At 47.8% G+C, this 13,646-nt stretch overlaps 1 protein-coding gene across 1 annotated transcript; it reads left to right on the plus strand.

Moving 5' to 3' along the window:
* The first annotated feature begins 5,830 nt into the window (after positions 1 to 5,830).
* Positions 5,831 to 13,197, plus strand: NFKBIL1 (NFKB inhibitor like 1). Its single transcript, XM_066616428.1, has 5 exons — positions 5,831 to 5,901; positions 6,866 to 7,163; positions 10,130 to 10,242; positions 10,343 to 10,460; positions 12,600 to 13,197. Exons 2-5 carry the CDS (start codon positions 6,887 to 6,889, stop codon positions 13,139 to 13,141), a joined length of 1,050 nt encoding a protein of 349 aa, XP_066472525.1. The 5' UTR covers positions 5,831 to 5,901; positions 6,866 to 6,886; the 3' UTR covers positions 13,142 to 13,197.
* Positions 13,198 to 13,646: the final 449 nt, after the last annotated feature.

A 13,646-nucleotide genomic window follows, 5' to 3' on the forward strand; every position in this document is an offset into this window, starting at 1 on the left:
GTTGCGGGGAGGTTTAGGGGTGGAGTGTAGGAGTCTCCAGCAGAGCAAAATCAAATGGCAGCACAACAGAAACTCGAGGCTGATGTCCAAGGCAAACTCTCAGAAGGCAAAGAGGCACTTGACACGAGAGTTAGGTTCCATCACCAAGATATATTATATACAAGGATATTTACAGCAACACTGGTCAGTCATACAGCAACACACATATACAGCATCCTGATTCCTATTCCTTAACACTCACCACCCTACACGCTCACCCTCGCTCACCCCCTCACTCACCGAGGAGTGTTTGTCTGCGGCCTTGGTATATGCACAAGGCACACCCACAATCAGCTGCACAGAGTCAGCAATCAGGAACAGCTGCTCCCTGTTACTTGTTACAAACTGACAGTTCACCACAGCATTTGTTACATTCCCTCCTGTGCACAGGACCTGAGTGATTTCCTGGGTTCAGACCTCAACAAGCTGACATGGGCAACATCAAGGGGATGTAAGATGGTATCAAGCAGGCCCTAGGTCCAACGCAGAAGAAAATTGCTCCTCTGAAGTCTGCAGCAGGCGAGGTCATCCAGGATCGGGCGCAGCAGATGGAACGCTGGGTGCAGCACTACTCTGAGCTATATTCCAGAGAAAATGTAGTCACCAAAGAAGCGCTGAACAACATTGAGTGCCTGCCTGTGCTGGAGGAGCTTGACAGTGAACCAACCCTAGAAGAACATCACGTGGCCCTGGACTCCCTTGCCTTTGACAAGGCACCTGGAAAAGACAGCATCCCTGCTGAAGTCCTAAAGTGCTGCAAAGAGATCATCGTGAGATGTCGTGAGAGTGGATGATGGCCGGATTCCAAAGGATCTCCTCTATGGAGCACAGCTACGATACAAGGACATCTGTGGGATCTCAATAGAGATGAATACAGAATATGGGATCTCAAATAGAGATGAATAAGAGAGATGAGGGCTGGGCTTGGTGCAAGATCTCTTGCTCTTTTTCCAGAGCTCTTTATTTTTATCCCCTCTTCCCCCTCATTCCAGACACTCTCTTTTCCTAATCAAACAAGCTAATCCTCTCACACCACGTCTGCCTTTTGTTGATTGGGTTTGAGGCAAGGAGGCTGAATCACAGGTGGCATGGTTTGCCAAAGCCTTCGTGACAGCGTCCCTACAGACATCTGCAAGAGGGATCTGAAGGCCTTAGGAGTGGACCTCAACAAGTGGGAAACCCTGGCCTCTGAGCGGCCCGCTTGGAGACAGGCTGTGGAGCATGGCCTTTCCCAGTTTGAAGAGACACTTGGCCAACAGTCTGAGGCAAAGAGGCAAAGAAGGAAGGCCCATAGCCAGGGAGACAGACCAGGGACAGACTGCACTTGCTCCCAGTGTGGAAGGGATTGTCACTCCCGAATTGACCTTTTCAGCCACACTAGACGCTATTCCAGAACCACCATTGAGAGCCCAGAACTCCTGTGGATGCCAAAAATTGTGTTAAATGAAATCCATTTAAAAACAATATCCCTTTGCTCAGCAGTTTAAACATGGCCTTGCTTACCATTATAATGCAGGAGAGCAGCAGTGGACAGAGAATCAATCAATTGCTCTCCAGGTGCTTAGAAAGGCTTCACTCCAAGGCAGTGACCCCTCCCTTCACTGGGAAACAATGCAAAGGAAATGCTTTGCTTACTTTCATATGCTGCAAGGGGAAAGAGGGGTCATTTGCCTAGGAGTGTACTGGAAAGCTGTTCTAAGTGACGAGTGTGATTGATTGATTGATTAATTAATTGATTGATTGCCCCCTGCTGTTCTCCAACATTGCAATGGTAAGCAAAGCTATTGTTAAAGGATGTTTTTCCTTGAATCTAAAGGGCCCTTCTCATGCAAAACTGATGGTGAAAAATCTGCAGATAAAAAGGTTATACCTGTATTTAACTCACTGCCATTGGCATTGCTCCTCCAGCATCTCTCTCTCTCTCTCTCTCTCTCTCTCTCTCTCTCTCTCTCTCTCTCTCCCCTCGCAATCTTTAGGCCTCCATATCTTAATCTGAGTCTAACAACCAATAGGAGTGAGAACCTCCCAAACACATGAACATTGTGGCCAGTGGTGTAGCTAAAGGGGGGCAGTGCTCCTGCGTATTGCCATTGCTGCCCAGAATGGCTCCGATGGTAACTGGGAGGAGCCATTTACAAGGCATTGTGTTGCCTGCAGCATTTAGAGAGCAGCCTTCCCTTTGCTACATCTCTGAATGTGGCACAAGAGGATCTGGTGCTGAGATGCGTCTCTAATGCATCTACGTCTTCCCTTCTGCCCCCACAACTGGTTCCTGATCCCTTTGCACTGGAGTCATGTGCACCGATTCACACACAGTCCAACAGCCAAACTGACATTTGGTATGGAGCATCTGCACCTTGGGCACCATGTCTTGCCAAATGGTAGGCAGCAGTGGCGTCACGAGGATTTGTGTCACCCAGTGCAGGAGGCCAGTGTGTCATCACCATGATGGACCTCCTCCCATTTAGTGGGCAGGGCAACCCCAGGCAGTGGGTGGTCATAGAGCATTGCCCCGGCCCTGCTGGTCTTATGGCTAGAACTTTTGATAGAATACAGCAGTGCTTCTCACACTTTTAGCAATCTGTCAGAACTCACCGGAAGCGATGTCAGGACCAGAAGTGACATCATTAAGCATCCACGTGATTTTTTAACATGCATATCACATGGAATTACGCATCAAATATTATATAACATGATGGTATTATTCACAAATACAAAAATCTTGGCTAGTAGTGGTGTCACTCCCCCTGTGTGCATCACCCGGTGCAGCTCACATCTCTCTAACGATGATAAGCAGATCAGTTGAGAAATGGCAGAGATGACAGCTCTTCTTAACATGCTTGACAGCTTTGCCTCCCCCCATGTACCCAAAAAGACAGAGAGGAGTTTTCCTTTGTGTGGCTGTTGCAGGAGTGCCAGGGAGTCCACCGTCCACTATGGCTGCAGCTCCTTCCTCCCTTTGGCTGGCTCAGGGCCAGGCACTCAGGAATGGCCCAGCAAGGAGGAGTACAAGCTGGTGTTGTTCCGTACCTGATCATCTGGTTCATCACAGGATGCCTACAGAGTCATGGGTGGGGGGAGGGCGTAGGAGCAACAGCAGCAGGCCAGGTGAGGGGTGGCCAGGCACAGAGGTGAACCCCTTCGGGAAAGTGCGCCTTTGGCATATGAGTGACCAGACCCCACCTGTACTCTTGCCTGGAATCCTCAGTGTCTGATTTGACTTTTTTGGGTAGGGCTCCTTCCCTAGAAAAATCAAAAAGAGGAGAATAAAAGGAGTGTCAGGTCACTTATGAATGAGGCCCCCCAAACCTGCAGAGAAAGGCCTTGCAAAACTAGTAAGGGTGGCAGGCTGGCTTGGGCCATTTTGTATTCTTCTTTAGTCATTAGGAAGCATAATACAAAAAAAGCAAAATCTAGGAGATGCTCACATTTCCATTCTGTCATGACACTCTCTCTCTTTCTTTCAGCACAGGGTCTTCGGTGCCATGAGAGCAGGAGTGAGATTGTAGAATATTACCATACTTATTGCTATGTCTGGGAAAAGGAACAATGTTACAGACAGGCATTCTATGTAGGTAAGATATTGTTACCCCCAATCGGCAGGCTTAACTGAGTCAACTGGGTTAGCTGGGTTGGGAGTTAGATGGGGCTGCCCTCCCTGCTTCCAACTCCCTTCCATGATGTTTACTGATCCCCTCATTTCCAATTGCTTTCTTTTCCCATTCAGATGGCCTGCAGGCATTCTGGGTGGCTGGCTGCATTCGGAGCATTGATATAAATGAATGTAACACAACAGTGACAGATCAGAATCTTGTAGTGGTTACCAAGTGCTGCAACACTGACAAATGTAATGCAGAGACGCCCCCTGAATACTACTAGTGAATAAGCCGGTCTTTCAAAAGGGCCCTGTCTGGACAAGAAACGAAACATGCCTTGTCTAACCCAACTGTTGTTGTTGGCAACCTTCAGTCTCGGAAGAGTATTGTATCGCGCTCTGGATGGTGGTTCTGGCACAGCATCTAGTGTGGCTGAAAAGGCCAATTCAGGAGTGACAATCCCTTCCACACTGGGAGCAAGTGTAGTGTGTCCCTGGTCTGTCTCCCTGGCTATGGGCCTTCCTTCTTTGCCTCTTTGCCTCAGACTGTTGGCCAAGTGTCTCTTCAAACTGGGAAAGGCCATGCTGCACAGCCTGCCTCCAAGCGGGCCGCTCAGAGGCCAGGGTTTCCCACTTGTTGAGGTCCACTCCTAAGGCCTTCAGATCCCTCTTGCAGATGTCCTTGTATCGCAGCTGTGGTCTACCTGTAGGGCGCTTTCCTTGCATGAGTTCTCCATAGAGGAGATCCTTTGGGATCCAGCCATCATCCATTCTCACAACATGACCAAGCCAACGCAGGCGTCTCTGTTTCAGCAGTGCATACATGCTAGGGATTCCAGCTCGTTCCAGGACTGTACTCTGTAACCCAACTGTAACCCAACTGTACTCTGATGCATTCCCCGCTCCTTCCAAATACACTCTCCTATAACCAGCTTGAGGAACTCTGTGGCTGATTTCTTGTTGATCTGCTTCCTGATTTTTTAAGTATCTTAAAAGCTCTTCAGTCTACTAAAAAAGCGCCTGAGGGGAGGGGGGACATGACTGAGATGTAAATTATGCAGTGGGTGGAGAGAGTGGGTAGAGGAATGTTCTTTTCCCTCTCCCACAACACCAGAACCAGGGGACATCCACTACAACTGACTGTTGGGAGAATTACAACCGACAAAAGAAACTATTTCTTTACCCAATTATTTAATTAATCCGTGGAATGCATTGCTACAGGCTATTGTGCTGGTGTCTAGTTTCAATGCCTTTAAGAGCAGATTGGACAGATTTATGGAGAAAATGACCATCACAGGCTAGAAGCCATGATGGGTACTTGCAACCTCCTGGTTTTCAAAGTAGGCTATCTCAGAATGCCAGCTGCAAGGAGTGGCAAAGGGATTTCCTAGATGCATTCACTAGATGCAGGTATCTTGTCTTGTGTGCTCAGGGAAAGGCATCTGGTGGGCCACTGTGAGAAGCAGCAAGCTGAACTAGTTGGACCTTTGGCCTGATCCAGTATGCTCTCTGGAGCCTAGCATGGCAGTTAGCATATTGGGGCAACACAGTGAGTGGACAGGCTTGGGTTCAAATCCCTGATGGTGTGTAAAGCTCACTGGTTACTCTCAGCCGCGCACCGTCTCTCAGGTAGCCCATTAATGTTCAATGGGTTCTTCAAGCAGCAGCTCAGTGCAGGAGGCATCCCAAGCCTCAGCTTGCATAAGAACATAGGAAGAGCCCTGCTGGATCAGGCCCATCTAGTCCAGCTTCCTGTATCTTCCAGTGACCCACCAGATGCCTCAGGTAGCACCCCACATCACAAGAGACCTGCATCTTGGTGCCCTCCCTTGTCAGCTGAACATAAGAAGAGCCTTGCTAGATCAGGCCAGAGGCCCATCTAGTTCAGCTTCTGTATCTCACAGTGGGCTCTGTGAGGGGCTCTGCCCTTCTCTGTTTCCTGAGACAAAATAACCCAAACCTTGCTACTGGACAGAGGTTAACAGTATCAGGCTAGAAACCTTGCAACAATTGTGACCAGAGGGTGAGAAAACATTTGTACTGTTACATTCTGTAGCATTTGGTTCCGGGCTCAACGTTTCCTACCCGGACCCTAGAATGGCGAGCACCAAGTGTGGGCAAAACAAGAACACGCCTCGCTTCGAAGAGCCGCCTGAAGTCACTTCCGCCCCCTTCTGGGTCCTTCCTTTTTTCCTTCCCCAATGGAACCGGTCAGTTTCTCCCCAAGCACTGCGTTGCGTGAAGGCTGAATCTGGTGGCTTGTGGAGGTAATGATGAGGCTTGAGAAGGAGGGCTTGGACTTGGGGCCACTGAGTGGAGGGATGCAGTGGGAAGGGTAGGAATGAATGAGGGTGGTTTGGGAGATATGGAAAAGGATCAGAGGGGTGAAGAAAGGAGGAATTGGGGTCCAGGTGGGGATGGGGGTGGTCTGGTAGGGAGGAGGGTTTTGTAGAGGTCAGAGGGGGCCAGTGAGGGTAAAGGCTGTAATCTTAGCCACACTTACCTGGGCGTAATTCCTATTGACTCTAATGGGACTTACTTCTGAGAAGACAAGCATAGGATTGGGCTGTAAGAGGGTTGACCAGCAGAAGCAGATAAAAACACCTGGGGTAGGAGTTTGGGAAAGGTCTCCTTAGCCAAAAAAAAAAAATAGGTTAGGAAGGTTAAACAGACAAGGGGGCTGCAGAGATGGAGAAAGAAAGCCGAGGCGTTGGTGGAGGAAAGGGGAACAAAAATTGAGTGTCCGGAGAGTTAGAAAGGGCAAAAGAAAATGTTTCCTTACCCAGCATGAAATTAGTCTGTGGAACTCCTTGCCACAGGATGTGGGTGATGATGACATCTGGCCTAGATGTCTTTAAAAGGGGGGTTGGACAGATTTCTGGAGGAAAAGTTCATCATGGATTATAAGCCATGATGGGTACATGCAACCTCCTGGTTTTAGAAGTAGGCTACCTCAGAATGCCAGGAGCAAGGGAGTGGCAACAGGATGCAGGTCTCTTGTTGTCTTGTGTGCTCCCGGAGGCATCTGGTGTACCATTGTGTGATACAGGAAGCTGGGCTAGATGGGCCTTTGGCCTGATCCAGCAGGACTCTTATATTCTTATGAGCAAAGCAGTGAGGGGATACTGAAGTCCTGAGAGCCTGTGGATGGTTAGAGTGTGTGGCTAGCAGAAAGGGGCATCACACATCTGTCAAACTGGAATCAGAGCAGATCCCATATCTTTCCCCCAGCCTGCATGCCTGTCTGTCCCAATGGCATGGGGGTACCAGCGTCGTCTGTGGCGCTATGTAGATTCTGGTCGTCGTCGCAAGCTCCGCAGGCTCCTGCAACATCACAGAGAAGCACTGAACCTGGGGGAGGCTGTGGGGCACAAGACCCGTACCCCCCTGCACCGATCCTGTGCCCGACTGGACCACAAGACTGCCACCCTCTTGCTGATGTATGGTGCAGATCCCTGCATCCCCGACCAACGTGGGGACACAGCCCTGCATGTGGCGGCCCGGCAAGTTGCACGCAAGGGAGGCACTGGTGAGACCTGTGAATATCTCTTTATTGGTCAGTTTCCAGCACAAGAAGGGCAGTGGGATAATTGATGGAGCAGACAGTGGAGAAGGAACGGGAATTTTCATAGCCTCCTCATCTCCTCCCCATCATTCATCACCAGCTCTTCATAAGAGCTGAGATACTTTCTCAGTTCTCATTCCCCAGGGTGAACAGAGATTTGGCAGAGTTTTTAGCTATTCACTGCCATGCCTGAGACAAAAGGCACAGGAAATGGGAGAGGACAGTTGAAGGAGAGCTCTGTCAAAGCCTTACACTGAAAAAGAAGGAGTTGAAGACTCTCTTACCAGATTCTCTGCTTATAATGGAATTTGACAGCATAGTTGAAGGTTCTGTCCTGCTCAGCTGCAGACATGGAATGTATTAAATACGAGTTGCAGACTGTAGGGTTAAGGAGCTTGTTCTCATAATTAAGCTTCTGAAAAGCCTGCCTGAAAATGAAGGCCCAGTTCCTGCTATTCAACAACAGTGAAGCTGCCCTAGTCAGTATGGGCTTGTTTAGAAGATCAGGGGTGTCAAGGCCATCGGACTCTCCCAGCATCACTATCGGCTACTGAGCTGTGCTGTGGTGTCACTGCTGAAAGGGTGGGCTGCATGATAATTGGGCTTTCCCATATCTTGAAAATATGATCAACACTTGTGTCTTTTATTTTCTGTCATTTGCAGCTGAGTTCCTAAGTGAGAAAAAAGTGCTTATTTCTGGTCATGATCTGTTTAATGACATCACTTCCTGCTTAATGACATCACTTCTGTCCTTCAGCAGGCATCATGAATGCTATCGGCCTGCTGTATGAAATGAGTTTGACACCCCTGGTTTAGATCTACCTTCCTGTGCTAATTGTTTACATTGCTGACACTGTTCGTGCACTGTGGCACTAGTTAATGTATAATGTTTATCTCTTGTATTCTTGAGTTTCTGTTATAGTGTTTTAATGTAATCTGTATCACTAGAATGTAATTTAAATGTTAGATAATTTTACAGGTGCAGCCTATTTATCCATGGATTTTTTATCTTCGGATTTGTCTCAGCGAATGGGGTGGGGGAACCGAAAGTCACACACACCTTTGCTGGCATCTCCCTCCATTTCCAGGCAGCCCAAAACACTGCAAAAAGGCTCTGCCTCGCCCAGGCAGGGAAATAGCCCTGGAGCCCTGGAAGAGGTTCCCCTTGCAAAGGAACAGTAACACTCCTGGAGCCCCTGAGCCGGGGAAGGGGGGGGGGCAAAAATCTCTGTAGCCAGAACATGTGCAGCAAGGTGGAGCTCTCTCTCTCACTCACTCACTCACTCACTCACTCTCACTCATACAGGGGCAGGTGTGGTAGCAGCAGAGAGGATTGCTTTAAAAAAAACCAGGGAGTGTTTGCCAAATTCCCTGTACTTGTCTTACACTCCCAGGGTTTTGGGTGCTCAGAGTTATTGGTTCTTGAACCCAGAGCCCTCAGGGTCCCCTGTTCGGTAGTACTGCCACCACCCTGTGTGTGCCAGTGTCTCAGTTCAGGGACACTGAGACCCTCTAGGCTTAACTATATCCCTTATAGGCACTGAGCACTTTCTTTACTTAAAGTCTCAGATCTCAAGTTACTAGTCCACAATGAGGATTTGGTAGCTTGCTGAATGGCTAGGCAGGATTCTGAACCTTTGTCCCCAACAGACAATGAACCAACATGGTAAAAGGAATTTTACTTTATTAAGCACACAGGGTTACAAAAAGTTACAAAAGGCAGCAAATACTTGAGGCATGAAACTTCTAGGAAATATCTCAGCATTAAAATAATAAAGCTAACTGGCTATCTCTATTATTCTCTAACTCTCACCTGGGTCAGCTTCTGTTGTAGACTTTCAGCCCCAATTACCTATGCGGCCACATGGTCCTGGCGGGGCAGGTTGTGCACCCACCACCTTTTCCACTGAGAGACCAAGACCATAGACAAAGGAAAAGGAGCAAGACACCCCCCTGGGCTCTGTTCTTATACTTCTCATGCCAACAGGATGGGGTGACTCTGTACTTATTTCAAACTGCCCAATTAGAACTCCTGGGGTCAGAATCTTCTCGAAGTGGGGCTGGATGCTAGTCTTCCTAGTTCTCCCCCTCCCCACTGGAGACTCATGGCGCCTCTCTGTCTGCTGAGGTGCTACATCATCACCTTCCATGTGGTTGTAAATTCCTTGCAGCTAGGACTGCAAGCCCCTTCTGTGTTACTGGGTTACTTTGGTTCAGGCTTTGCAATGCTACTAGGCCTAAACTGTACATATTCATGACATTCCCCCCCCCATTGAGATGGTGCAGGCAATCACTGACACAAGCAACCCCCCCCCCCCCATGGTGCAAGCTATCAAGGACACAAGCAAGCCTTCCCACCAAGCAAAGCATGAGATTTAGCCTACAATCCTCTCCACACTTTCCTGGGAGTAAGCCCCATTGACTACAATGGGGCTTACTTCTGAGTAGAAACGCATAGTGCTGGACTCTTAAAAGATCAGCATCTCATGTGAAAGAAGCTGGGCAGCTGGCAACGGGAAGGGCTGAGTATGGAGCGGAGGGGATTGATAACAGCTGCTGTAGTTTCCTTCCATCTGGAAGTGTCAGGCTGCAGTGTATTTGCGTAACTCTATGGAATTTAGCACAATGCATTTTTTGTTAATTGCGCTGAGTCACAGAACGGAACCAACGCGGATAAATAGGCTCCATCTGTCTTTTTAAAATTTTAAACCCAGGCTTTTCACTACCTTCCAGCAACTTTGAATTGTCAGCCATCTTCAGTTCAATTCAGTTCAGTTCAGTTCAAATCTGTTGTTAGATGGCAAGATATTAAAAAAGAGTCTGAAAGGAAGAATTGAAGTACTTACAGCAACTATTAGAGAATGATGAGGACACTGGCTGTTTCAGTTATCCTAGCAGCACTGTTAACCTCATTCTTTTCCCCCTTTCAGTATACGAAGATCTATTTGTTCCCTTGCGAAAGCACAGCCCCTCAGCAATGAGCATCAGAAACAGAGATGGAAAGTTGCCAGGAGACCTCCTGGGACAAGCGGAAGACAAATGGGTATTGCTGGGCTTGGTGGGGAAGGATTGTGCCTCATTAGGCTGGGTTTTGAGGTTCTCTTTTCAAAACTTTGATCCTGATACCTACTGATTCTCCACAGGGACCTCAGGAGGCATTTGAGGAGAATGCGACAGAATGTGACCCCGACAGAGAGTGGCACCGTAAACTGCTTGGTGAATGGGAGGACGAGAACTGGGAGACCTCCTGGCAGTATGAAGGTGATGTCTGGCCTATACTGGATTGGGTATTCTTGTGAGAGTCCTCCCTGTAGAGATATGAGTTCTGGGTGATAGGTGTTCTGCCCTGACTTCTTGGGTTTCCACGCATTTTTCATCGACAAACTCAGTAGGTATCCCTAGGCAAGCTTAGAGGCACAAATATTTTGGTGGGGTTTAACAGCTAACCATCAGTTCTAGCAGCCAATGGGGTGAAACTTTCCCATTTCCTTTCCAAAGTGATGGGGTTAGTGTGTTTCTCTTGTATTTGCTGCACTGCATGGGGGTTTATGGAAGAGAAGGAGAATGCCAGATGCAAGGGAGGTCACCAGGATGCAGGTCTCTTGTTGTCTTGTGTGCACCCGGGAACATTTGGTGGGCCTCTATGAGATACAGGAAGTTGGACTAATGGGCCTGTGACCTGCTCCAGTGGGGCTGTTCTTATGAGTATATATGCATTGTTTGAAAGGGAGGGGTTTCTACAAACTGATCACTGCGTCCCAGCACAAACTGCAGCCTAATGCCATTTTGAAAAAGGCTTTCTGCCTTCCTATGTTGCTGGTTACTTTAAAACATCACTTCCTTTCTGTGGCAGAGATACCGGGGGGGGGGGGTGTCTTCCCTGCTGTCCATACTTGCATCTTGCTGCCACCTCCATTTATCTAGCATCCTAGTTACACTCACACACCCCAGCAAAGACACCAAATTGCAATTGGGTTGAACTTGTGCTACTTTATTAAACACAGTGACCAAGTTTTAACGCATGAAGCCTTTGGAATATACCTTCCCTCCCTTGACAGTCTGGGGGAGGCAAAAAAACTGCAGCCTAGTGCCATTTTGAAAGAGGCTTTTTGCCTTCCTGTGTTGCTGGTGACTTTTAAAACATGCCTTCCTTCTGTGGTAGAAGTCCATGTGAATGGAAAGAGCTTCAGTGGTCCTTCCCTATTGTCCATATGAATGACATTTTTCAATGATACTGGCCACTTCCTTCTACAATGGGAAGCTATTTTTTCCTGTTCTCAAACAAGGGGAACAGTCAGACTCTGAACAAAACTCACCTGCAGAGTCATCTCAGGAAAATGCTTATCCATTGGATCCTGCACAACCACAACAGCAAGAAAAAGAAGATTCAGATAAGAATGATGTCTTATCAGAAGCTAGTGTCATATGATAGCGAAGAGACCAGGAAGTCCTTGATTCACATCTTTATTATCTCAGCTTTGAACTCAAAAGCCAGCCATTATTTTTCTCAGCCTCCTTTTGCAATATGGGGATAATGTGGAGTCTTTGCAACATGGCATAATAATAAGTATGATGATTATTAGAATTATTAGTATTTATATAGGTAAATATTGTTCAGAGTATAACTGATCATCTTATTTTAGCTGAAAAGAATTTTACCCCAAGTAACCCTCAAACCTCTTTGCTGTCTGAAGAATGTGGTTTGGCTCAGTAACTTGAGTTGCAAGAACATAAAAGCCTGGCTAGATCAGGCCAAAAGCTCATCTAGTCCAGACTCCTCTATCTCACATTGGCCCACCAAATGCCTCAGGGAGCAGATAATTCAACAAGAGACCTGTATCCAGGTGCCCTCCCTTGCATCTGGTATTCTGAAGTAGCCTTTTTCAAAAATCAGGAGGCTGTGCATACCAGTCACATACCATCCTGTGGCAAGGAGTTCCACAGACCAATTACATGCACATATCCATCACAGCTCGTAACCTGTGATGGACTTTTCCTCCAGAAATTTGTCCAATGCCCTTTGAAAGGCATCCAGGCCAGATGCCATCACCACATCCTACACAAGAACTAGGCACAGACGAATGGCATAGACTAATTACACTCTGGATAAAGAAATATTTTCTTTTGTCTGTCCTAACCCTCCCAACACTCAATTTTAGTGGATGTTCCCTGGTTCTGGTGTTGTGTGAGAGGGAAAAGCACACCTCCCTATCCACTTTATCCATCCCCTGCATAATTTTTTTCTGCAGCTGTTTTTTCTTGCAAGCATCTTTTCTCTGCCCATGGTACAAGTGCCCTGGAGGGAAAAGGGCCCAGTGGTATCAGGATTGGAATGAGAAATGGTCAAATATAGCACACCATATCATTTTAAATATTCCTTTCTCTTTTTCCCCTTTCTAGAGGATTTCTATACCAGCAGTTCAAGTACAGAGACCTATGAAGACTGGGCTGATCGCATAGCCCGGGAATACAAGCAAAAACATAGACGACGAGAGGAGATTCACCAGCAGGGACCTAAAACTGAACCACCAAAGCCTTCCCTTAAGCTAAGGCATGCACTGGAAGAGGAACATTTCCAGTATGAGAAGCGTGCCCAAGCCAAAGAGGAAGAGTTGAAGGAAGCCAAGAGACAGCGCTACGAGGAAGGCTGCAGTCGGGTCTTCTCTGCCAGCAGTTCGTGTCCCCTGCATTATGCGGACATCCCCTGGCCATGCTCAAAAGGGACCCCTGAGGAGATGGCTGCAGTGGCACTCCATGGCACAGACCCCTCCGACAGAGTGGCTTACCGACGCTTTGTCCGGCGCCAGCAGGCTCTCTGGCACCCAGACAAATTTGTGCAACGCTGTGGTACCCGCTTAGCCGAACAGGATCGGCGCCGGATCTTGGACACTGTCACGGCATTATCCCAAAGTTTCAACAGGCTAGCTGAAGCTGCCAAGTGATGCTTTGCTCTCTCTCCCCCTGTGGGTGTGAATAAAGAATTGTCTCTTCAAGAATGTGAGGCTGATTTCCTCCCTTAAAAATTATTTGTGTAGGTTTGGAAGAGAGAGAGGCGTGAGGGTTTACACAGGGCCTTAGGCTAAGAAAGGGCTGCCTCTCACAGTGTGGTAGTAAAAAGCAGCATAAGCAAATCACGCTTCCTCTCATGCTCTGAAAGATCTGAAGAGATTCTGTGAGGCCCATAGGGTCACATCATGCAAAGCAGTCCTTCAAAAATGCCATGCTCCTTCTCTCCCTTTCCCAGCAGAGAATGCTTTTAGATTCTATGTGCTTGTACTATGCAAGGCTCTTAATCTACTGATAGTGAAATGGAATGTGCTGATAAAGGTAGGGCCTTGGTATCAGCGGGGGAGCCATTCTCGGACCTCTGTGTTGAGCTAGATCCGCAAATAGAAAATCCACAGATAAGTAGGTTCAACCTGTCTATCAGAAAGGGAGTGAATGAGT

The sequence above is a fragment of the Tiliqua scincoides genome, chromosome 2 (genome assembly GCF_035046505.1).
Source record: "Tiliqua scincoides isolate rTilSci1 chromosome 2, rTilSci1.hap2, whole genome shotgun sequence".
Classification (NCBI taxonomy): Eukaryota; Metazoa; Chordata; class Lepidosauria; order Squamata; family Scincidae; genus Tiliqua; species Tiliqua scincoides.